At 39.5% G+C, this 25,988-nt stretch overlaps 1 protein-coding gene and 1 non-coding gene across 2 annotated transcripts; one reads left to right on the top strand and one right to left on the bottom strand.

Annotated features, from left to right (window-relative positions):
- Nucleotides 1–15,414: 15,414 nt before the first annotated feature.
- LOC101256645 (protein S-acyltransferase 10) lies at nt 15,415–24,803 on the top strand. The gene is made up of 11 exons (XM_004233525.5): nt 15,415–15,617; nt 15,702–15,816; nt 17,051–17,125; nt 17,233–17,304; nt 17,445–17,582; nt 18,754–18,787; nt 19,706–19,815; nt 21,465–21,551; nt 23,515–23,598; nt 24,178–24,243; nt 24,410–24,803. The coding sequence occupies exons 1-11, from the start codon at nt 15,566–15,568 to the stop codon at nt 24,582–24,584; spliced, it is 1,008 nt and encodes a 335-aa protein (XP_004233573.2). The 5' UTR covers nt 15,415–15,565; the 3' UTR covers nt 24,585–24,803.
- Nucleotides 22,049–22,157, bottom strand: LOC112941022 (small nucleolar RNA Z103). The gene has a single exon (XR_003245854.1). It is a non-coding gene; the product is annotated as a small nucleolar RNA Z103 (small nucleolar RNA).
- Nucleotides 24,804–25,988: the final 1,185 nt, after the last annotated feature.

The raw sequence follows: 25,988 nt of genomic DNA, 5'->3' as shown, positions 1-25,988 counted from the left end.
TGGCAATGAAAGAGTATTTGAGAATTTCTCAAAGTGGTTTCAAGATTACGTAAGCCTTATAATATTTTCATAATACTATTATTATTAAATAAATTTATATTTAATTGATGCTAATTTCTTACTTTTTAAATATTTATAGATTTATGACACAAAAAATGGTCAATTTGACCAATTTTTGAAGGACATTTCTTGGGGACCCATCAAGACTTATTCAATGAATAAGTATGTAGTTAATGGTTTTAAATTCACTACTGAAGAATACTCTAAATATAAAAAAACTAACAATAGTGGAGTTTGGGTAAAAGGTGGTGATGGAAATCTAGATGGAGTTGATTATTATGGGGTACTCACGGAGGTTTTGGAAATGGAGTATTCCGGTTGGCCTACAAAAAAAATTATATTATTTAGATTCAAGTGGTTTGATCCAACCCCCAAAAGAGGTACGAGAGAAATCAAACAATATAATATTATTGAAGTAAAGCACACAAGGGAATATGAAGCTTATGATCCTTTTATTATTGCACAAAATGTTAAGCAAGTGTACTATGTTCCTTATCCCTTGCGTCCAGATAAAGCTGATTGGTGGGTGGTTATTAAAACCAAACCCATGGGCCGTGTGGAAGTTGAAAACGTGTTGGATGTTGCATACCAAAATGATGATTCATCAATTGTTCACCACACCGTCGATATTGAATTAGAAAATGATTTAGAGCATCCTGAACACATATTAGAAGAGGTTGATATGGAAGAAATAACAAATGAAGGGGCAAATGCAACAATTCATGAGGATGAGTTTGAGTATGAGGATGAGGATGAAGATGAATATGAGGACGAGGAGGAGGATGAGGATGAGGATGAAAATGAGGACGAGGATGAGGATGAGGACGGGGAGGATTAGTAATTACCATTGTATCTCCGTATTGAGTGCTTTATAGATTTATTAATGATACAGAGAGTAATTTATTAATCTATCCTTGTGTGCCTTTTGTTTTAATTTTAATAACTTCAACTTCATATGTTCTCGTGTGCCTTTTGTTGGATGTTGTTTTCGATATTATTTTGTACTTGTGGTTGTGGCTTTATTTTATTTTAAAAAGTGATAAACTGCTAGATAAGCTACTGGATGATGTTTGTCTCTCATATCTTCAATATCTAACAACCTTTGACTTGAATGTTTTTGTTACTAATTAGATGACAGGTAAATGTAAGAATAAAGATATTGATAATGGCCCCAAAAAGAAAAAAAAGAAAGAAGGTATGGTTAGTAGACAACAAACAGGTATACATATAAGATCAGACAGCACAACATCTCTCCCACCAAAAGACACTCTGCCACATTGCTATTCTAGGCCGACCGTGCCTCCACATATTAATCCTCCTTCGACCTATATGCATCCACCACTGGAATATACTCAGCCGCCCCCTCAGGTACCTTTGATGATGACCACATCAGGGAATGCTACCCCAAAGGGATACAGTGTTTTGCCTCCAGAGGATAATCGACCAACGTCTAGTGTCTCTCGCACTAATACTCACAACCCTGCAGACTCACAACCATCATCATCATCTGTTTCACAACTTATGATGTCGAGTCTTCGCATTCAAGGTAATAGTTCTGAGCCTAACACTCCTACCACAAATCAGTCAGATACACCTGGTCATGACAATACACAAGTTGGCATGAGGGACATGCATAATAGACTTGTCATTGAGCCTGAAGGCTACACATAAGTTTTTTTAAAAAGATATGGTATGTTTATTATTATATAATTTAATTGTATTTGTTTTAACTTGTAAATGTTAAAACTTTGTATTACAGTTTCAATCCAGATGATGCTGTGGGGATCATTTCTCAGACAATCAAAGAACTCTATAGAGATGTTTATCCTACATGGGGCAAGTTCCCTAGCAATCTCAAGAGACAAATATTTTTGGAGTTCAGGGTATATTCGAATTTATTTGTTTAACACTATTAAAATACTTGTCTTCATTAATACTTATCAAATAAAATAATTTATGCTTTGATTGTAGAAAAAATGTGCTTGGCGTCCGGAACATGAGGCCAAAATTTGTGTAAACTTTCACAAGAAAGCTACGCATACTCTTGCTAGTTTGTTTAACAAAGCTCGTAGAGATAATAGCAAACCTAGCTGGGTTCTACCGGAGGATTGGGCAAAATTACTCGTGCATTGGAAATATGATCCAAGATTTAAGCAGATGAGTGAGATCGGTAAAAAGGCAAGATCATCTACTAAGGGTGGTTCTCTACACACAAGTGGGGCTCAAAGTCAAGGAAGTGTGAGGAGGAAATTGGTGTGTATCATTTTTCTTTGTGTTTATATATTTTATGTATTAATATTTAATTACTCTTGATTATAACTTTATTATTTTATGTAGGAAAAGGAACTAGGAAGACCGATAACTCAAGCTGAGGCATTTAAGACAACACACATTAGAAAGAAGAAAAATCCTGAAGATCCAGACATGTGGGTTGAACCGCGAGCTGAAGTGACCTATGTAAGCCTCTAATTTTAAAAAATAATTACTTATTTTCTAAATTTATATTCTCATATGATAACATTCAATTTAGAATCAATATCTTCAAGCTTTGGAGGATTTACAACAAACTCTGCCGGAAGAAAATTGAGGTATGCCACTTACTGAAGAACAGGATGAGAGAGTTTGGTTAGACTTGACTTGTCGGCCGAGTAGATATGTGTATGCATATGGAATGCCGCATAAAACCTTTCGTGAATTTTCTTCTGAGTTTGAAGGCCTAAATAGTTCAAATCATGATGAATCAATGAAGAAAAATTTGGCTATGGAGAAAAAGATTGTTGAGCTATCTAGCCAAGCCGAAGAATCACGGGCTAGGAAAAGGCGGTTGGAATTACAGTTTGCGGGTCTTAAGGCTCAATTCGATGCATTACTTGCCTCAGGAGGGATTCCCCCTTGTTCTGGTGATGTCACTTTCCCTCCTCGACCTCCTCAATCTCAACCTACTCAATATCCAATGTATTGTCAACAAAGAAATATGACCCATGAGACTAGTAGTGATGAAGAAAGTGATGATTATGTGGCAAACACACTACCACATTAGTGAAGTTTAGACTTGTGATAGTTAACTTATGGATCATTTTGTTAACTTTATAATTTTGTGATCGGAATTATTTGTTTTGTGAATACATGATAATGTTGGAATGTATTATATAACTTATGGATATCATGGTTTTTGTTTAATATATAATTATGTTGAAGTGAGTTGCAATTGAGTTGATAAGAGAATATGTAATAAATGTATTGCTTCAATTGAGTTTTTGAAGCTCTTTGAGTTTGATTTGGGTACTGAATTAAAATGACAGGTGATGAGAAGCCGCAGAAATAATAATTTTCTGCCAGTCTTTTTTCCAGAAAAAGAGACCTCATGAGGTCTCTTTTTTGCATTAATTTTCCAGATATTTCATAATAGAGACCTCATGAAATCTCTTTTTTTGCATTAATTTTTCAAGATATTTCATAATAGAGACCTCATGAGGTCTCTATTTATCATTTTCTATTTTATAAATGTAGAAAAGAGACCTCATGAGCTCTCCCTTTTGTATTAATTTTTTCAGCTACTTCATAATAGAGACCTCATCGGGTCTCTAATTAACATTTTATATTTTATAAATGCAGAAAAGAGACCTCATGAGGTCTTTTTTCTGCATTATATTTTCCGTAAATTTCATTATGGAGACCTCACGAGGTCTCCAAAAATAAATGCAGAACAGAGACCTCATGAGGTCTCTACTTTAAAATAATATAAAATTAAATTAAATAATATCTTAGCGACCTAATGAGGTCTCTTTATTAAAATATAAAATTAAATAATATAATAAAATTGTGACCTCATGAGGTCTCTATATAAAAAATATAAAATTAAATTAAATAATACAATAGTGACCTCATGAGGTCTCTTTTTTGTAAAAAATCAGATAATTTGTTGGTGACCTCGTGAGGTCTCCGTTTGGCGACCTCATGAGGTGTGTAAAAAAGTGACCTGCATTTTACTGACCTAGCGTTGAGGTCTCTTTTCTAGGTCTCTTTTTGGCCTTTTTTTAGTAGTGAAACTGATATCACTGATTTGAAAATGTGATTTATTAACTGATTTGTTGCATCAATCCTTACAATTAAAAATCTGTAATATTCATTCGTTTATGCATAATAAATAGTGTCAAATTTAAGTGGATATTATGCCAATTTATATACATTTGTTGAAATTTGAAGATATAACTTTTATTTTGAACACGGGGTAACTAAAACACAATTAACATCAAATGCCATAACATGAGTAATACAAATATCATACGTAAAAACATAATTAAATAAATTTCATACCAATTATCATACATGTAAACAAATTTTATGCCAACGTCTGACAAAAAAATTAAATATCAATGAACATAATTTAAAGAGTTTCAATTTGAATATAATCGAATAAAAAATAACTGATATTATTCAAAGCTTCCTCGCTTTTTATTTGAGTTGATCAAAGGTGACAAGTGAACTTTATTGTAACTTTTCATGAAGAAAAAGAAGAAGCAATGCTCATTGTCCAAACCCATATTTTTTTTAGTAATTCCAAACGATTTAAAAAATGGACGTTACCTCATTGTTGGCCGAGATCACATGAGGCTCTTAGTTAGCTAAAGGAACGATTCAATAGAATGATATTGGTTGTGAAAACTGATAATCTGAACTCTAAAACAAGCTCTGAAAAAAAAAACTTGATCAATTAAATCTTATTTTGATTCTTTAGTTTTTGATTGTAAAACTCTTATCAAAGAAAGAGTTATCTTTTCTCTTTGTCCGCTATTAAGAAATCAGTCAATCAAGTTGCTCATTGTTTTACTAGAGCATCTCTTTCTATGTCTTGTTCGATAGAGTTGTATACTAACCCTCTATCTTTTATTACGGATGTACTCATTTTCAATTTAAATAACATATAATGAAGGAACCATTAAAAAGAAAATAAAAAAATATTGCTTTTAGTAATAAATATATAATTAACATTTATTCCATGTATAACGTATAGGTGAATTTTTCAGCACCGTGAAGGACAGTCAAGAAGGCTTGCACAGCTCTTCTAACTTCAGTCCAACCAAACGTCCAAAGAATCTAAAGCAAGAGTCCACAAGCAAAGCCACAAAACAGAAAATAAAGGCAAAAAATGCAAGCAAGAAAGGCAACCAGGTTTGGGAGGCAGCAAGGCCAATTTTCCACTATTTTCCAAGAGAGAGCTTCCAAGAGCTTTTACAAAGTAAGAGGAAAGTATTTTTTTCTAACTATCTGCTGAAAATGCAACTTCTACCATATACAAAGGCTCCAAAAGTGAGCAAAAAACGTGTGGGCAAACATTCAAAATTAAAAGCTCCAAGTGGCAGATTTTCAGAGGCTAGAAAGGAGGCAGCTTTGTCTTCACAGCTTTACTGCCACATGGCAGACTGCTTGCACAGAATTTTGTCCTTCACCCCTTGGCTGACCTGGTGAGCATGGCCTGTTTTCTCCATGTTGGCAAGCAACCTCCAGCATTTGGGGAGGCAGTTTGACAAGGCATTTTGGGCCCTCCAAGCTTTGAGGAATAGCTGCTGCGTTTTTGGAATTGACGGAATTTAATGTTCCGCCTTGCGGGGCGGGACACGCTCCCCCGCCTGAACTGGCGACGACCCCGACACCACATAGCTGCAGGTACCGATGGACCTTGTCGCGGAACTCACGGGGTGAATTTTTCAGCACCGTGACAAGTTGGTATCAGAGCTTCCAAGAGCTTTTACAAAGTAAGAGGAAAGTATTTTTTTCTAACTATCTGCTGAAAATGCAATTTCTACAATATACAAAGGCTCCAAAAGTGAGCCAAAAACGTGTGGGCAAACATTCAAAATTAAAAGCTCCAAGTGACAGGTTTTCAGAGGCTAGAAAGGAGGCAGCTTTGTCTTCACAGCTTTACTGCCACATGGCAGACTGCTTGGACAGAATTTTGTCCTTCACCCCTTGGCTGGCCTGGTGAGCATGGCCTGTTTTCTCCATGTTGGCAAGCAACCTCCAACATTTGGGGAGTCAGTTTGACAAGGCATTTTGGACCCTCCAAGCTTTGAGGAATAGCTGCAACATTTTTGGAATTGACGGAATTTAATGTTCCGCCTTGCGGGGCGGGACACGCTCCCCCGCCTGAACTGGCGACGACCCCGACGCCACATAGCTGCATGTACCGATGGACCTTGTCGCGGAACTGCCACAAGTCTTCGTACTTCTCCCAAGTTGCCTCCTCCGGCGCCGTCCCCTTCCAGTGTACTAAGAACTGGGAACTGGAATTGTTCCAGCCTTTCCCACTAATGAGCTGGTGATCAATGATTGCCTCAATCTGTTTGTCCACAGTAGGCGGCGCTACGAAAATTCTGGCCCTCTCGGACTGACCCCGATCCTTATCCTCTTTGTCTTCAAAGTAGGGCTTTAATTGGCTTGCGTGGAAGATCGGATGAATCTTCAGATGGTGCGGCATGTCTACCCGATAGGAGATTTTGCCAGCCTTGGCAACAATCTCAAATGGCCCCTTGTACTTGCGAATCAAATTCTGATTCACGCCTCGCAGTGACTTGAATTGCCGGGGATTCAGTTTCACCATGACTCTATCCCCAATCTGATAATTCACCGGACGTCGCCTACGATCAGCAAACTTTTTCATTTTTCGGGCAGCCTTATCGAGGTACGACCGTGCAAGGTCGACCTGTTCTTCCCAGGCCTTGGCCATTTGATAGGCACCTGGACTTTTGAAACTAGTGTCAACAGGCAAAGATTGGGGTGTTGTTGGCTGCTGCCCCGTCGCTAACTCGAACGGACTCTTCCCCGTTGCCTCACTGCGCTGTAGATTATATGAGAACTGGGCAGTGTCTAGCAGCCTTGCCCAGTCCCTTTGATTAGCACTAACATAGTGCCTCAGATAGCACTCCAATAGTGCATTGATTCTCTCTGTCTGCCCGTCCGTCTGAGGGTGGAAACTGGTCGAGAAATGCAACTCCGACCCCAGCAAGCTAAACAGCTCCCTCCAAAACGAACCTGTAAACTGGGGATCACGATCGCTGATGATGTGTTTAGGAATGCCCCAGTATTTGACAACATCACGTAGGAAGACCCTGGCAGCTTCCTTGGCTTTGCAGTTAGCCGTGGTGGCGGTGAACGTCGCATACTTGGAGAAACGATCCACCACGACCATAATTGTTCCGAAGCCCTCCGAGTTTGGCAAACATGTTATGAAATCCATGGTGACGCTGTCCCAAGGCTTTTCAGCAATGGGCAGCGGCTCTAGCAATCCGCCTGGTACCTTTGTCTCAACTTTGTCCTGTTGGCAGACAAGGCACGTTCGCACATATGCCTCGACGTCATCCCGCATCCGAGGCCAGTAGTATGAAGCTTCCAGTAGTGCCAAGGTCCTCTTCTGCCCTGGGTGACCAGCCCAAGCAGAATCGTGGCCTTCTTTCATCAAGGTACACCGAAGGCTAGCCTATTTCGGGACGTACACACGCCTGCCCGTTGTATATAGCAGGCCGTCTTCCGCCCAAAACTTCTTCGTCTTGCCTTGCTGGGCCAAAGCGAAGAGCTGTTTGGTAATGGGATCATGTTGCAATCCCTACTTAATGTCGTCAACAATTGAGCTGCTGGTTGAGCTCACAATAGTTGCCAATGAAGTCTTGCGGCTAAGGGCATCATCCACCACGTTCGCTTTCCCCGGCTTGTACTCCAGAGTAAAGTCGAACTCTGCTAGGTAGTCTTGCCATCGAGCCTGCTTGGCGGACAACTTCTTTTGGGACTGGAAACAAGTCGTCGCGACGTTGTCCGTCTTGACGACAAAGTGAGCCCCCAGTAGGTAGTGGCGCCAAGTTCTCAGGCAGTGCACCACGGCAGTCATTTCCTTCTCATGTGCTGAGTACCGCTGCTCCGCTTCATTCAGTTTCCGGCTCTCATAGGCTATCGGGTGGCCCTCTTGCATTAGGACGCCACCGATAGCGAAGTCCGATGCATCCGTGTGGACTTCGAATGGCTTGGAGAAATCTGGCAAGGCCAACACAGGCTCTTGCGTCACAGCCAACTTCAGCCTCTCAAAGGCAGTTTGGCAAGCTGCCGACCAATTCCAGGCACGGTCCTTTTTCAGCAAGTCTGTGAGAGGCGCTGCAATTGCGGAATAATTGAAGATGAAGCGCCGGTAGTAATTAGCCATGCCAAGGAAGGACCTCAATTCTGGTACCTTCGTTGGTGCTTCCCAATTGTTGATAGCAGCTATCTTGTCGCTATCCATTTGAATCTTGCCATGGCTGATAGTGTGCCCAAGGAAACGGATAATTGGTTGTGCGAAACTACACTTCTCACGCTTCACATACAGCTCGTTGTTGCGCAGAATCTCAAACACTTTGCACAAGTGTTCTACATGGTCTTCCATGTTGTCGCTGTAGACAACGATATCATCCAGGTAAACCATAACAAACTAATCCAAGTAGGAGTGGAACAGTCTGTTCATCAGTGTGCAGAACGTCGCCGGTGCGTTTGTCAACCCGAATGGCATCACCAGCCAATCGAACACCCATAACGCGTTACACAAGCAGTCTTCGGCTCATCACCATCGGCAATCCTGACTTGTTGATAGCCTCTTCTCAAACCCATTTTGGTAAACACCTTCGCCTGTCCCAACCGGTCGAACAAATCTGCAATCAAAGGCACGGGGTATTTGTTCTTTACTGTGACCTTGTTGAGTGCCCGGTAGTCGATGCACAATCGCAGTGTCCCGTCCTTCTTCTTTTGGAACAGTACAGGCGCACCAAACGGCGCCTTGGACAGCCTGATGTGCCCAGCATCCAGCAACTCCTTGAGCTGCTTCCTTAGCTCCTCCAGCTCCGGGGGCGCCATGCGATAAGGCATCATGGCAGGCGGCTTTGCCCCTGGAACTAGCTCAAATTGATGGTCAACTTCTCTCCGAGGTGGCAGCCGTTGGGGAAGTTCTGCTGGCATAACGTCCTTGTTGCTGCTAAGGACGTGTTCGATGCAGGGCGGCAATGGAACCGCCTCATCGCAGCTCCCAGCGTCTTCAATCAGAGTGGCAATAAATGTTGGCTCGCCTCTCTTGAATCCCTTGATGATCTGCATTGCTGACAACTGCATTCCAGTTTGTGGTACCCGAATAAGGAGTACCACGCAAGACCCTCCAACGTCGCTAATATGTAGCTGGTTATGACGCGGTGAGATGAAGGCATTGACTTCATACCAAAAGTCAAGTCCTAAAATGATATCAAAAACATCCATTGGCGCAATTGTAAAATCAGTTCAAGGGTTCAAGGCCGACAACCCCACCTCAACTCCGACGATTCTCTCGTCGAGTGGGTTGTTGTCCGAACCTCCTTCCTCTTCCACAACAGTACGACCAGCAAGAGAAGGGGTAGAAGAGGGCTCTCTTACCTTACTCTTGTCTCGTTTCTTGGATGGTTCTTTCCGAACCTCTGGTTCCTTGTCTTGAACGTTCTCCTCATTCCGCTGTGACCTGGACGTCATGCTTAACTGCTGCTCTGATACCAACTTGTCACGGGGTGAATTTTCCAGCACCGTGAAGGACAGTCAAGAAGGCTTGCACAGCTCTTCTAACTTCAGTCCAACCAAATGTCCAAAGAATCTAAAGCAAGAGTCCACAAGCAAAGCCACAAAACAGAAAATAAAGGCAAAAATGCAAGCAAGAAAGGCAACCAAGTTTGGGAGGCAGCAAGGCCAATTAAAGCCCTACTTTGAAGACAAAGAGGATAAGGATCGGGGGCAGTCCGAGAGGGCCAGAATTTTCATAATGCCGCCTACTATAGACAAACAGATTGAGGCGATCATTGATCACCAACTGGTTCGTGGGAAAGGCTGGAACAATTCAAGTTCACAATTCCTTGTTCACTGGAAGGGAACGGCACCGGAAGAGGCAACTTGGGAGAAGTACGAAGCAGTTCTATCCCCAAAATGTCATCCACGAAGCCCGCAGGCGATTAAGGGAGCTAAAGCAGACTTCTTCTATCCGGGATTATGTTAAGGAATTCACGAAGCTGACACTTCAGATTCCTAGTTTAACGAGTGAGGACTTGCTGTTCTATTTCCTTGGATGGCCTTCAAAATTGGGCCAAGCAGGAGCTGCAAAGGCGTCAAGTGCATGACGTTGATGAGGCGATCGTAGTGGCGGAGTCGCTCAACGACTTCCATGGTGATGCTGCCAAGGGGAGGGATAATAGGAGCAGAACTATTCCTCCCAAAGTCGACAACAACAACAGGGGCCGTAGCAGACCAAATACCAACCGGAGCAATGACACGAGAAGCAACTCTTGTGATCAGCCTTCAAACTTCCGGAAAAATTATGAAGACCGCAAGAGGGGTGCTCCTCAGCGGGAAGGCTGTTATATCTGTGGAGAGACGACACATGCCGCTCGGTACTTCCGTCGTTGAGGAAGCTTAGCGCCATGGTGGCTGCCCAGAAGCAGCAAGAGAAGGCTGCAGCGCAAGCAAGCAGTTCTGCCGGTGAGAAACGTGGGCAGAGTAGCGGAGCTGACAAAGGCAAGAACGTGGCCGTAGGGATGTTCAACCATATGGCGCTGATCAGCCACATCTCCATTGCTGCCTTGGCTGCCAAACCAGCTGGAGTCAGGCCTCGGGAGTCATTGTTCGTCGATGCCAAACTGAACGACAAAGACGTGCGGATTATGGTAGACACAGGGGCAACCCACAACTTTGTGACTGAGCAAAAGGCCAAGGAGTTGGGCCTAAATTATGTTGCCAGTAATACCAAGTTGAAGACCGTCAACGCCACTCCTACTACTGTCAATGGTTTTGCGGCTGCAGTTCCAATTGAGTTTGGAGAATGGGCCGGGCAGACTGATTTTACAATTGCGCCAATGGATGTTTTTTATATCATTTTAGGACTTGACTTTTGGTATGAAGTCAATGCCTTCATCTCACCGCGTCATAACCAGCTACATATTAGCGACGTTGGAGGGTCTTGCGTGGTACCCCTTATTCGGGTACCACAAACTGGAATGCAGTTGTCAGCACTGCAGATCATCAAGGGGTTCAAGAGAGGCGAGCCAACATTTATTGCCACTCTGATTGAAGACGCTGGGAGCTGCGATGAGGCAGTTCCATTGCCGCCCTGCATCGAACACGTCCTTAGCAGCAACAAGGACGTTATGCCAGCAGAACTTCCCCAACGGCTGCCACCTCGGAGAGAAGTTGACCATCAAATTGAGCTAGTTCCAGGGGCAAAGCCGCCTGCCATGACGCCTTATCGCATGGCGCCCCCGGAGCTGGAGGAGCTAAGGAAGCAGCTCAAGGAGTTGCTGGATGCTGGGCACATCAGGCCGTCCAAGGCGCCGTTTGGTGCGCCTGTACTGTTCCAGAAGAAGAAGGACGGGACACTGCGATTGTGCATCGACTACCGGGCACTCAACAAGGTCACAGTAAAGAACAAATACCCCGTGCCTTTGATTGCAGATTTGTTCGACCGGTTGGGACAGGCGAAGGTGTTTACCAAAATGGATTTGAGAAGAGGCTATCACCAAGTCAGGATTGCCGATGGTGATGAGCCGAAGACTACTTGTGTAACGCGTTATGGGGCGTTCGATTGGCTGGTGATGCCATTCGGGTTGACAAACGCACCGGCGACGTTCTGCACACTGATGAACAGACTGTTCCACTCCTACTTGGATTAGTTTGTTGTGGTTTACCTGGATGATATCGTTGTCTACAGCGACAACATGGAAGACCATGTAGAACACTTGTGCAAAGTGTTTGAGATTCTGCGCAACAACGAGCTGTATGTGAAGCGTGAGAAGTGTAGTTTCGCACAACCAATTATCCATTTCCTTGGGCACACTATCAGCCATGGCAAGATTCAAATGGATAGCGACAAGATAACTGCTATCGACAATTGGGAAGCACCAACGAAGGTACCAGAATTGAGGTCCTTCCTTGGCATGGCTAATTACTACCGACGCTTCATCTTCAATTATTCCGCAATTGCAGCGCCTCTCACAGACTTGCTGAAAAAGGACCGTGCCTGGAATTGGTCGGCAGCTTGCCAAACTGCCTTTGAGAGGCTAAAGTTGGCTGTGACGCAAGAGCCTGTGTTGGCCTTGCCAGATTTCTCCAAGCCATTCGAAGTCCACACGGATGCATCGGACTTCGCTATCGGTGGCGTCCTAATGCAAGAGGGCCACCCGATAGCCTATGAGAGCCGGAAACTGAATGAAGCGGAGCAGCGGTACTCAGCACATGAGAAGGAAATGACTGCCGTGGTGCACTGCCTGAGAACTTGGCGCCACTACCTACTGGGGGCTCACTTTGTCGTCAAGACGGACAACGTCGCGACGACTTGTTTCCAGTCCCAAAAGAAGCTGTCCGCCAAGCAGGCTCGATGGCAAGACTACCTAGCAGAGTTCGACTTTACTCTGGAGTACAAGCCGGGGAAAGCGAACGTGGTGGATGATGCCCTTAGCCGCAGGACTTCATTGGCAACTATTGTGAGCTCAACCAGCAGCTCAATTGTTGACGACATTAAGTAGGGATTGCAACATGATCCCATTGCCAAACAGCTCTTCGCTTTGGCCCAGCAAGGCAAGACGAAGAAGTTTTGGGCGGAAGACGGCCTGCTATATACAACGGGCAGGCGTGTGTACGTCCCAAAATAGGCTAGCCTTCGGCGTACCTTGATGAAAGAAGGCCACGATTCTGCTTGGGCTGGTCACCCAGGGCAGAAGAGGACCTTGGCACTACTGGAAGCTTCATACTACTGGCCTCGGATGCGGGATGACGTCGAGGCATATGTGCGAACGTGCCTTGTCTGCCAATAGGACAAAGTTGAGACAAAGGTACCAGGCGGATTGCTAGAGCCGCTGCCCATTGCTGAAAAGCCTTGGGACAGCGTCACCATGGATTTCATAACATGTTTGCCAAACTCGGAGGGCTTCGGAACAATTATGGTTGTGGTAGATCGTTTCTCCAAGTATGCGACGTTCACCGCCACCACGGCTAACTGCAAAGCCAAGGAAGCTGCCAGGGTCTTCCTACGTGATGTTGTCAAATACTGGGGAATTCCTAAACACATCATCAGCGATCGTGATCCCCGGTTTACAGGTTCGTTTTGGAGGGAGCTGTTTAGCTTGCTGGGGTCGGAGTTGCATTTCTCGACCAGTTTCCACCCTCAGACGGACGGGCATACGGAGAGAATCAATGCACTATTGGAGTGCTATCTGAGGCACTATGTTAGTGCTAATCAAAGGGACTGGGCAAGGCTACTAGACACTGCCCAGTTCTCATATAACCTGCAGCGCAGTGAGGCAACGGGGAAGAGTCCGTTCGAGTTAGTGACGGGGCAGCAGCCAACAACACCCCAGTCCTTGCCTGTTGATACTGGTTTCAAAAGTCCAGGTGCCTATCAAATGGCCAAGGCCTGGGAAGAACAGGTCGACCTTGCACGGTCGTACCTCGACAAGGCTGCCCGAAAAATGAAAAAGTTTGCTGATCGTAGGCGACGTCCGGTGAATTATCAGATTGGAGATAGAGTGATGGTGAAACTGAATCCCCGACAATTCAAGTCACTGCGAGGCGTGAATCAGAATTTGATTCGTAAGTACGAGGGGCCATTTGAGATTGTTGCCAAGGCTGGCAAAATCTCCTATCGGGTAGACATGCCGCACCATCTGAAGATTCATCCGGTCTTCCACGCAAGCCAATTAAAGCCCTACTTTGAAGACAAAGAGGATAAGGATCAGGGGCAGTCCGAGATGGCCAGAATTTTCATAACGCCGCCTACTGTAGACAAACAGATTGAGGCGATCATTGATCACCAGCTGGTTCGTGGGAAAGGCTGGAACAATTCAAGTTCACAATTCCTTGTTCACTGGAAGGGAACGGCACCGGAAGAGGCAACTTGGGAGAAGTACGAAGACTTGTGGCAGTTCCGCGACAAGGTCCATCGGTACCTGCAGCTATGTGGCGTCGGGGTCGTCGCCAGTTCAGGCGGGGGAACGTGTCCCGTCCCGCAAGGCGGAACATTAAATTCCGTCAATTCCAAAAACGCAGCAGCTATTCCTCAAAGCTTGGAGGGCCCAAAATGCCTTGTCAAACTGCCTTCCCAAATGTTGGAGGTTGCTTGCCAACATGGAGAAAACAGGCCATGCTCACCAGGCCAGCCAAGGGGTGAAGGACAAAATTCTGTGCAAGCAGTCTGCCATGTGGCAGTAAAGCTGTGAAGACAAAGCTGCCTCCTTTCTAGCCTCTGAAAATCTGCCACTTGGAGCTTTTAATTTTGAATGTTTGCCCACACGTTTTTGGCTCACTTTTGGAGCCTTTGTATATGGTAGAAGTTGCATTTTCAGCAGATAGTTAGAAAAAAATACTTTCCTCTTACTTTGTAAAAGCTCTTGGAAGCTCTCTCTTGGAAGCTCTCTCTTGGAAAATAGTGGAAAATTGGCCTTGCTGTCTCCCAAACGTGGTTGCCTTTCTTGCTTGCATTTTTGCCTTTATTTTCTGTTTTGTGGCTTTGCTTGTGGACTCTTGCTTTAGATTCTTTGGACGTTTGGTTGGACTGAAGTTAGAAGACCTGTGCAAGCCTTCTTGACTGTCCTTCACGGTGCTGGAAAATTCACCCCGTGACAAGTTATACATATTAATAATTAATTTCACAATATTTTATATATATATATATATTAAAAAAAAGTACATTTTTCGTATACTCTTTATAATCATTTTTCATACAAAATAAATACACATGATTTGCTATTGAAGGTCTAAAATGTGATTGGATTATATAGTTTTGAGCAATACCCAATAAGGAGAGAAAGAGATGGGTTGAAAGAGAAAGCAAAAGTACAAGTTTAGAACTTTGCTCATAAGTTGCTATTATTTCAAATTTACAATTATATGTAGCATAAAGTTGGGCATTTAATTTCTTTTATAAACATATTTTGTCATTTTCTCAAATTTTATACTTGAATTATTACATTATGAGGTAAATCTGAGATTTATTTAAGAAAATAATGGAAAAAAAATAATTTTATGACCATTTGTAAATTTAATAATCTTTCGTAAAAGAAATATAAAATTTAAATTTGTGATATATAAATATATTATAATAAATATCTTTTGTATGAAATCTGTTTGAGTAAAGTAAGGAATCTAATAGAGACAAAGTCAAATTTCCTATATTTCTTATATAGAGATTTTCCTCTATTAATTAAATATGTGTAAAATTTATCGGTAACCAATTCAATATATACATGTTATGTGTTTAATTTTATAGTTGATTTCTATTTTCTTCTTTTTAATTTATATAGTTTTATATGAAAATGAATATTAAAAAAAAAAAAAACCAAATGCATTTAATAATCACAGTTATCTTTCTCTCTCCCCCACGCAGTGTTATATTCAACTTTCCTTCAATTTTAGCACCAAACGAACTCTCATCACTGCAAATTCTTAAATCTGGAGATGGATTCCCATTGACGAATTTTTAGTGAAGAGGATGGTAGCATTTTGTGGCGCTTTCTCCTCCTTCCCCGGCCTCTCCAACCCTGGTAATATCGTTAGTATAAACTGTTTCTTCGTTTTTTTTTTGTTGAATTACGTATATATTTTTGTTTCTTGTTGATAAATTTTAGATCGGAGATGGAGTTTTTGCTTGAAAATAGTGTTGGTGATGCTGCATCTGACCTATGTCGGTATTCTATTCGGTTTTGACAAAGAGTTGATTCAAAAAACTAAACAAGCCCCCTGGTAACTAATATACTCAGCTCTACTATCATTTGCTTCAATCAAAACATTATCCAATATTGGTAGGATTCTCAATGTGTTTTTTTCGAAGCTCATTATTTTATTTTATACTTTGGGGTAAAGTAGTAAGTTGATTTTTTAAAGTTGTGGATGATATATGAAGGAATCAATTGGCATGGAATTCGTTGGAAGATGCAACATTGAGATAATTAGCATTTGTTTTGCAGTACTTGCTAAAATTTCTAGCTAAGAGTAGTGATGTAGTTTCAGAGTAGATAAAGACCATATTGACCACCAAATGGGGGAACTTGGTATAATTCAAATGGCAAGTGGTTCTGTAGTAATATTTCAATTGAACTGCTTTATTGGTACTTCTGAGAGAAAATTAGTGTTGGCGGATACACATGTTAGAAGCAGAACTTTTTTCTCCATCTCAAGCAAGTAAAATTGGGCTCTGAGGAAATAGTAGACTTCCAGGGTTGGTTAGGTGCTGAGTATTTAACTCTAAAAGGGAGTCTATTCTCTTCTGAAAATTAGGCTTAATTTTTTAGTCGAGTGACAATCAGGTTGTGAGTGGTTAATAAGACTTTTGAAGAGATTCATAGGACTTAATTTACCACATCTGGCATTGGACATTATAGATCGTGTGTGGTTAATAAGACATCCGATTCAGCAACTTTTTTGAAATTTAGGATTAAACTTTCCTACAATCAGGTCACTAGTTAGGCCTAACTTTTTATGGTTGGTACTGAGGTAGGAACAAAGTATAAAAATTTTTAGAGCTAGACTTGCATATGGTAAAATTGCTTTTCCTCCTCCAGATTAAAAATCTGAAAAACCATATTTTATTGATGTGGTAGAAAGCAATGAGTTCCAGACACAATTCATTGTGAAAGTGCAGGTAGGAATGAAGGTTCTCTTAACTCACAGTCCTGTGTTTCATTAGAACATTCTCTCTCTTTTTTTCCTTTTTCGAATCTAAAAACTCCATAATGGTGCTGAAACGGAAATATATTTTTATTTTGGGTGGGGGTAGAGATCTAGGTTTACTGCCCATCAATACAAATTTTTAGAACCATATAAATATAGGATACAAGGAGATCATACTTGAGTTATTTTCCAATGCAACTTAACAGTTTTCATATCTTTGATTGTTTCGCTCTATTATTCCTGATGTTTCACTTTGTTTTTGGCACTTTTGATGAAATTGCTGACCACCCTCCTTTTTTGCTTCAAGGTACATGGCAGTTTATTTGCTGCTGCTTGTTGCTACACTGGCTAAATACTTCGTTGTATCTAGTTCTTCTCCTGGGTAATTAGGCTGGAATTTTGTTCTTAAGCTAAGCTATACGGAATTTCTCTAGCTTCACCTACTACATTGTTGAAGGGCCTTAAAAGTTATTTTTCATGAACATGTAGCTATGTTCTTGATGCAATGAGAGCTATCAATGAGACAGATGCATCGCGTAATAGGGAAACAATTACCTCTACGTAAGATATTTTCCTCTCTGGTTCCTTACCTGCAAAATAAGTAATTGGAGTAAAATAATTATTCCCTGAAAGTCAAGTGTAAAAGGGGTTTATCTAATTTCTGTTGTTTTCTGCCTTTTGTGATATATGATCAAGCAAAGACAGCCTGCTTCGAGCAAAAATGGCAGTGTAGTTATCACAATCAACAGGAACCAGTTAGAAAAGAATCTTCTAGGGAGTGTTACAACTTCCTGGGAAAAGCTAGTGATGGATATGTATCCTCCAGGAACATCTGTTAGGTAGGCTGACTTGAAAATCAGCATGTTTATTCTTTTCTTGTTATATTTAAAGCAGCTTGAGTGTTTTGTAACTATTATACAGCCTGATTTGAGTCTGTGATATGTGCTTGATGATCTATATATTTCATGGTGCTAGTTGGACCACGAGAATTCTTTATTCTTAAACTAAAAAGCTTATCGTGGTAAATATATTTATCTCCACTATCCATTTTATACAACATGGTGCTTACCTTCTTGGCTATGTAATCAGCTGTTGGTGAACATATTGATGCTTTCAGATATTAATGTTATAGCAAGGTACTCTATTTGTAAACTGCATAATCCTATGAAGAAGCAAAACTGCAGAATAGCATGCAAGTGAAGCCTTTTATGTGAAGCAGGAGAAGCTTAAGCTTGCATTTTAATTAAGAAATCAAGATATGGTAAAGAAATATCCATATAAGCAACTCATAAGATTTGTTATGAGTGAGTTGTTTAAAGGTCTAACTGATGATGGGAATTAGCTGCAGCTACTTGCAATGTCAAAACTGGTGATTTTCCTCTCAAGGTTCTTTACATGGACGGATCTTGACACATTATTAGATGAGTTTGTTCAGGAAACTGATGTTACCACTAATATGTCATCTGTTGTGTGCAATTTGTGTGATTACCTGTTCTTTCTTGTTCATCACTTTTAGAAGCAGTTAGCAATGGACTATACAATATTGAATGCCTAGACATTGTTAATTGGTGATATATTTGCATCAATAAAAGGGGGAAATGTTTCCATAAGCTTTGCCACTGTAAATTCTTCTTGTCTCTCTTCAATGATGAAGTCTGTATTATCTTGGAGCTTCATGACATTTAAATTCTAACAATGATTTGGTGCCGGTTGCTGGTGGGAGGTGGTAAGCATCCCGTCGAATTAGTCGAGGTGCGTGTAAACTGGCTTGGACACCACAATTATCAAAAAAATATTAATATATATATATATTCTAATAATGATTCTCAAAGTTGGTGGACAGATGTTTATCTTGTAACTTCAATCTGCCAAAATTATTTCCTTTCAATGTTCTTTCTGTTCCAGAGTTTTAGGTAGAAATGTTACTGCACAGTTGTGCTGTTATGGTTTCGTAATTTTGCCTAGTGTTCTCATCAAGTTCCCTTGCTAACTAATTCTCTTTCTTTCCAGAACTGTGACTTGCACTTACTGTAATATAGTGCAGGTAAAAACTTCTATCTCTGTCTTCCATTCGTTTGCGAAGCAAATGTCCCAAATACTTGCTGGTGATTCTTAATGATCGGGAGTTCCTTTGCATTAGCCAAATTATTTACATGATATGGGAGCCATATGTTATGAACCTCTGTGATAGGTTTTGGCATGAAATGAGTTGAATTTTGGACCTTAAATGTGTTGCCCATGTTTTTCTCTCCCGTGATCATTAGTTCTTTTACCAATGTATTCCATCTATACCTGCTATACTTTCATTGAGGCATGCATAGCTGGTTGTATGAGATAAACGAAACATTGATAATCTCTCTTGCATTTGGAATTGGTGAAGTCAACGTCGTCCTATCTTGTGTGCATATCTTTGTGAGAGGATCTTGGCTACTTCTCCTTAGTTGGACACCATTTCTATTACCTTTTTCTCTTTTTTTCTTTTCAACTCTTTGTCAGAGCTTGGCATGCTAACATGTACTTTCCAACATTCTTCGTCTGTGTGCTGGATTTTGGATTGGACCGTGTTTGTGGATCTTGTGAGCTTGTGTCTTGTGCTAGCTTGAAACTTCAAATTGCTTTTGTGTTCTTTCAATTCAAGTACCCTTATACACAAATTTGAGTATATGCTTTTGAAACCTAATACTCCTGCCAAATTACACTTCATTGGTCCTTAATCCTTATATCAGCACATCCTCCTGCCTAAACTATTTATCTCTTTTGACAAGTACAAAATATTTTCCCAACGGGAAAGATCAAAGAGGTCAAGTTAATAGGTAAAGATTAAAAGAGAAAGTGGGTTAAACAATGAGACTTCCCATTGATTATTTGTCTTGTTAAGTACTTGTAATTTCTCCTGTTATTTTGTTACAGTTTTGCTAACAATTTTTCAGACTTATAAATTGTTATTCTACTTGAATTACAGCCTCCACGAGCTAAGCACTGTCATGATTGTAACAAATGCATTCTCCAGTTTGATCATCACTGTGTTTGGCTTGGCTCATGCGTAGGACAGGGTAACCATTGCTGGTTTTGGTGAGCAAGTGTTCCCCAATTTGACACACTTATGATATTTGTTGCTTGCTGTTTAAGAAAAAACATTCTTCTAAATCAGTTGAAGACCTTAAAGTGCACTGATCAACCCCCTTTAATCCCCCCCCCACCCCCACCCCCACCCCAATCCACACACACTACCAATAGAGATGTTTTCCTATTGTACCTATATGGGGCGAAATCTGTATGGATTTCAAGAGATAGTAGGTTTTGCTAGACAACTTCCTTCCATGTGATTATAGGTCTACCTCATCCTTTTACTACTTCCAATACCATTTTTTCACTCATATGGACTGGTGTTCGGAGGTTGACATAAGACATCACTAAACTATCTCAAGTGCACTCTTGTTTTTATCATCTACATGTACAACTTGCACCTCCTGCCAATGTGATTATTTTTAATATTATACAGTCTTTTTACTGGTCGCACATTTATCTTAACATCCGCATTTTCGCGACACTTGTGGATATGCCAGACCAGGCTCGATATTCACTCCAAAAAAACATTGTTGCTCTTAAAATCACTTTATAGAAGTTATGTTTCACTTTGATAGATATCCTCCTATGGCATACCTCGGGTAGCACTTGTCCAATTTAAATATTTTTTTTATATTTTTCATCAAAAATTAGGTAGTTTTACGCAGGCTAATAATCTGAAGCAACCCTCCTCCTTCATTTGGGCATGTGACCAATTTATTTAACATAAATACATTTAAGTTTAAAGATTTATGTTTTAGATGCAATCCTTGTTTCTGGAAAACAATACATACATATGTACATATATTTGTCCGCAGCCCTCTCTTTCAGCTTTATTCCTTTTTCCCAGTTGTCATTAAATGGAACACAAGGTCATCCTGTGTCCTTATGATTTAGTTGACAATTTAAAATGTATTTTAAGATTATTTTTTTCCTTTAAAAAAGTGGTATTGTCCATGGCAAGTTGGTCAAGTTGGATAGGTCAGAAATTGGGCAGAGTTCGGTAAGTTTGAAACACCTGCAAAAATATATTGGGGCACTTTATAGAGTGCAGCAGGACTTGGAGACATTGATGATTGAGCTTGTCAGTTTCTTGGAAGATGTTCTTTAAAATGTCTAATTCATTGTTATCTAATTTGCCAAAGCAATAGGCTTATGTGTCTATAACATGCAAGTACACTTGATTTCTGAGCTTTCAACTGGCTATGGCCGTTAGTTGACATGTCAAAACTTATATTTTTTTCTTTCTCTCTCTATTCCTATTTATAAATCACCATTTTAGATTTTACGTCCCTTAAGATATTACGTAAGTTTATCATTGTGTCCTTATTAAATATTCTCTTGAAGTCAAGTTTTTAATAAATGAACATAAATTAATTTATCTTGATTAATTAAATTGACCAATGAACATGATTAATCATTTAGTTTTCCTTGGTTGGTCAAATTCATACTTCAAGGCTAATAACTCTCAAATATTAAGGACCATCTATTCTAAGTAAGGACGGCATATAAGTAGGAACTGGGGAATATAAGTATGTTTATATTGCATGTACACATTGTGCTTTTATTCTATAGGAAGTTCCTGTTTATCTTTGTTTCTTAATGTTTAAGTTATTGATCTTTGCTATAGTTATTTAGCTTTCCTAGTATAACAGGTGGTATCTTTGCTCGGAAACAGCCTTTTCTCTTTGGACTGGCACCTTATATATTCAATACTTGATATCTCACCTATCAAAGCCATGGTATGTATCTGTCTGTCAGTGCTTTATCTTATGAGGGTTTCTTTTTTCAAGAGCGTCCTGGCATAAAAGAAGATGGGTGTTTCGCATCTCGTCACTGAATATGTTTTCCCTTTATATTCTACTATATACGTCTTCCATTCAAAAAAATATATGGATGGAGCTTTAGGTGGAGCATACTAGAGAAGGATAATCTGCATTGGTGTCCAACTTAAATTGAACTTGAGAAAATTTTATGGTTTATGCTTCTTGAACTTCCAGCGGAAGTTTGTTAGTTTTCAGTTCAACTTCACCCATGTGCCCTTTGCATAGTCGGTCTAATCCTGATAAAGGAAGGAGGTTTTAGTAGGTTAACGGTCCATAAAAGTAGTCAATAGTATCATGAATCTTATAGACATTAGCGGACCCAAGTGTTTTTGAGATTGGGGTATAGTTGATTGATTTTGATAATTTCATTTGCATTAGGATAAGCTATAAGTTTTTTTTTTTTTTTTTTTAACACGGATCAGAATATCTGGCTTGGATTTTTTCCCTCTGAACAGAGAAAATACATAAAAAGCCTCAGTAATTTCAGCTTCGATCTTCTGGGGAAATATTCATCACCTCCAGGATAAGCTATAAGTTGACAAGTGTATTCAGTACTCTTTTCATCTTTTTCTGCATTTAAGGTTCAACTTAGTGAAAAGCGGATTCTTGCACTTGTTACTTTTAAAGGAAGTTCCAAATTTTGTTGGATGGAATACAGATGAGTGGATTTGAATCTGTCGTTGCATGAAATGTCTGTCCCTCTTTATAAATGAAAGAAGCTTGGAAAAAAGGTGATGCCTTTAATTACTGTTGGCATTGTCTTCTTCACATGTCACAGAAGGTTAACTCTGACTGAACAATTTGAAGAGAAAACATAGAAAACTTATGTGAATAACCATGGGAACTGGGAAGTATAATTTTAGAGTTGTTATAAAATGACGGTGCAGATTTGACTAAGCAATCTGACCTTAATCCCTATGTCGGATGTCCTGAAACTTTTTTATCCAGATGAAATTTCATTTTCAGTTAACTGTCTTGAAGTCACATTTGAGTAGGATAAAGGAAATTAGACTCTGATAGGATGGGAGATAAAATTTGTTTTGCATATGTGCAATGCATTTGCTTACTCTAAGTTGGGATATTGAAAAAAGAATGATAATATAGCTAGACTAAATTAATCTACGAGTAGTTGTTCTTATTTAGGTTCCTTGAGTCTAAGATGAATATGGCATTACTTTGATTGCACATTACTTTGATTGCGTAAGGTTGCTAGAACCAATTTTTAAGCAATTAACTTTGGTCATTGTTATCCATTGTATTGTGTTGTATCGTTACTATACCTACAATATTTTTTTGATTGTTACTTAAAATGTATTATACTGTATTGTTAAATTTCGTTGTTACGTAATAATGAAAACCCCTATTTTATGGAACAACCAATATGGTGTGTTTCCATTGTTATTTAATTTCTTTTTCCAATTTGTCTTTACATAATATTTCCAAATACAATGTTACCCTTATACCTTAATTATTTAAATCTAGTCAAACCTCCTACCCTAGAATAATTAAGGATATTTTAGTAAATTTGTAAATTAGAATACAGTATGATACGATCACACCAAACAATTAGAATGTTATTAAACAACAACAAACAATACAGTCTACTCAAACATTGTATCTACCATACAATACAGTACAATAGAGTACAATACAATATAATACATTATGAAGCAATGGGTAACAATGATCCAAACAAAGTGTTAAGCTGATGTGACAAGGCAGTGCTGAGATGATGATTGGTTTAACTTCTGTATATAATATGTATATATATGTGTGTGTGTGTGTGTGATGCAATTAGCATAAAAGCTCAGGCTTCTCTTGACAGTCCTGCAATCCAGAAAAACTAAAGATGTCAAATGTGACTTTGGCTTTGTTGCAGGTGGTCATATGCAATTGTTTTCTTGCTGTTAGCTGTTTTGTCTATTTGCCTCTTCTTTCTTCTTCTCCTCCTCATATTCCACAGGTAAAATTTCTCATCTCCGGTTTCTTAACTCTTGTTATTTAGTGGTATTTGGTAGTTTAGGTTTTCCTTGAAATCTGTTAAAGTTCTTAAATGTCATGTGTGACGGTTCCTGATATGTTGCCTGGGTTACGTGGGCTTCTAGAAACCATCTATTTCTGTGGGTGTTAGGAATTCATGGACAAGGGATGTAATGATTGTCACAATTTAATGAATCTGTCATGTAAAGATGAGAGAAATGACTCAATATCACATCAATTTGATCTTGTGAGATAGGTCACAACACATTCTAACTAAGCTAGGACAAACTTTGGGCTAATCTTTGACATGTTGGCTGGATTCACGAGTGAAGAGGCTGCAAGATAAGGAAACATCGGAAGTTGTTCATTGGTCTTTTCAATAAACTTGAGTCAATCTTGCATGTAGGAACATAAAATTTCAACTGCCACTGTGAAAACTGAAAAGGAGCGTCCTTTGCTCTTTCCAATATCATTAACCCAACATGTGAAGTTTGCTCTTCAATACATTCCTAAAATGCCACTTCAGGAATAATAACTGAGATTTTACATGTTTCTTGGACAGCTATCTTATTTTGACAAATCAGATCACTTACGAGGTTCTTAGAAGACGGCGCATCCCCTATTTGAGGTTGGTTGGTCGTTTCTCCATTTCTAGCATCATGTTATATTGTTGTAATGCAGCATGTATGTATCTCATGATTGCTTTGAGGTGGTGCTTTCATAATATGATAGCAGCATATATTGGCTTAACATCAGGAATTTTCTTGTATTAAAGCGTGAGATGACACTTGCAGGAACATTCCGGAAGGAGTTTTTCCGTTTAGTAAAGGAGCATGCAGAAATTCATACGAGTTCTGCTGTGCCCGGAGCAGCATGTACAGGATGGAACCACTGCCAACAGCACTAGAATTTGAAGAGAAGTTGAGACCCTATACATGCTCCGATGTTTTATCTTGTCGGTGTTGCTAACAATCGCTTGTGCTGTATCTGCAATAGTTGTGATTGACATCAAAATTTTCCATCGATTGTACGTACCAGTATGGAAAATCTTGGTCAAGTATTTGTTTGTGGTCTCCTTAGGTACAATATCTGACATTTCTTTCAAGGAAATGCATGATATTTTGTCATGCCAAAATGCAGCGGAATGTAAAAATTTAGATATGGGTGTATACCATTCACACTTTTCTACATCCACGCGCGAGATTTGAATTGGAGAAGTAATTGAATAGAAGAATCGGATTCACTCTGACATCTGTCGAAGCCAGCATGTGGTAAGAGTTGGGCAGAGGTAGCCCTCAATCACTTACTAACTTACTCAGTAAATTAGCTAGCAATAGGTCAATCCTTTGGAATTTTATTTTCAAGATAAATCATTCAAATTCCACTAAATGACAATAATAGTCTATTTGAACAAGGCCCATGCATCACACACAAGGAAGACGCCGAAAGACTTGCGATGAATTTTTCCTTTTTTCTCTACTTTGTAAAGTACATCAAGAAGCTTATAATTGCAATAGAAGGGTCCAAGTCAAAATTTGAAGATAGTTAACTGCTTTCTTTGTTGGAAAAGACCTTAAGTTTGCACAACAACTCCACTATTCTCCGGAAACAAAACATTAATCCGAACTAAAAAAAAAATGCTATTGGTATAGGGTTATTAATTTTTAATGGAAAAATTATATGGCATGACAAATTATTAATTCAAATTAAATGTTACATCCGTAGTTTATTTCATTTGTAATCCGTAGTAAACATTCCATTTTTTTGTTATCTGATTCCGTATACAATTGCTCAACTTAATCAGTAAATTAGTTAGCAAACATTCCATAAAATGTATCAAAATGCATTTGTACAAATCGAGATAAAAGTGCATATACATAAATACAAATAGATATATTTGTCCTATACACTTATAATTATACAAATACAAATTTTATTATACAAATTACAGTGTATAAATAAATTTATACAAAATTATAAAAATTGTATAAAATTGATTATCTAGGAAATTATACAAAAATCAAAAGTTTCACAGAAAACATAGAGCAATTATGTAAACTATATTTATAATATATAAATATGACTTTTATATTTATTATATGATTTTTATGTTTGTTATACGTGAAAGTCGCTTACTTTTCAGTTATTCTAATTAATTTCTGTTGGAGACAGAATCATCTGGATTGATGTATACTTTCCATTTTTCTGTCAAACTTGAAGATATTCAAAGTTGAGAATTCAGTCGATTGAATTGACCCAACATCGGTCTCATCAATGGGTCTAATTTTTGGAGTAAAATTGACTAGATTTTCAATTAAAATTTAATTAAGACGAATTAATATTAATTAATTAATAAATCTCTTAAAATTAATA

Source organism: Solanum lycopersicum, chromosome 2, assembly GCF_036512215.1.
Source record: "Solanum lycopersicum chromosome 2, SLM_r2.1".
Classification (NCBI taxonomy): Eukaryota; Viridiplantae; Streptophyta; class Magnoliopsida; order Solanales; family Solanaceae; genus Solanum; species Solanum lycopersicum.
Note: the sequence above shows the minus strand (reverse complement) of the source record. Positions and strands in the feature narration are given on the sequence as shown.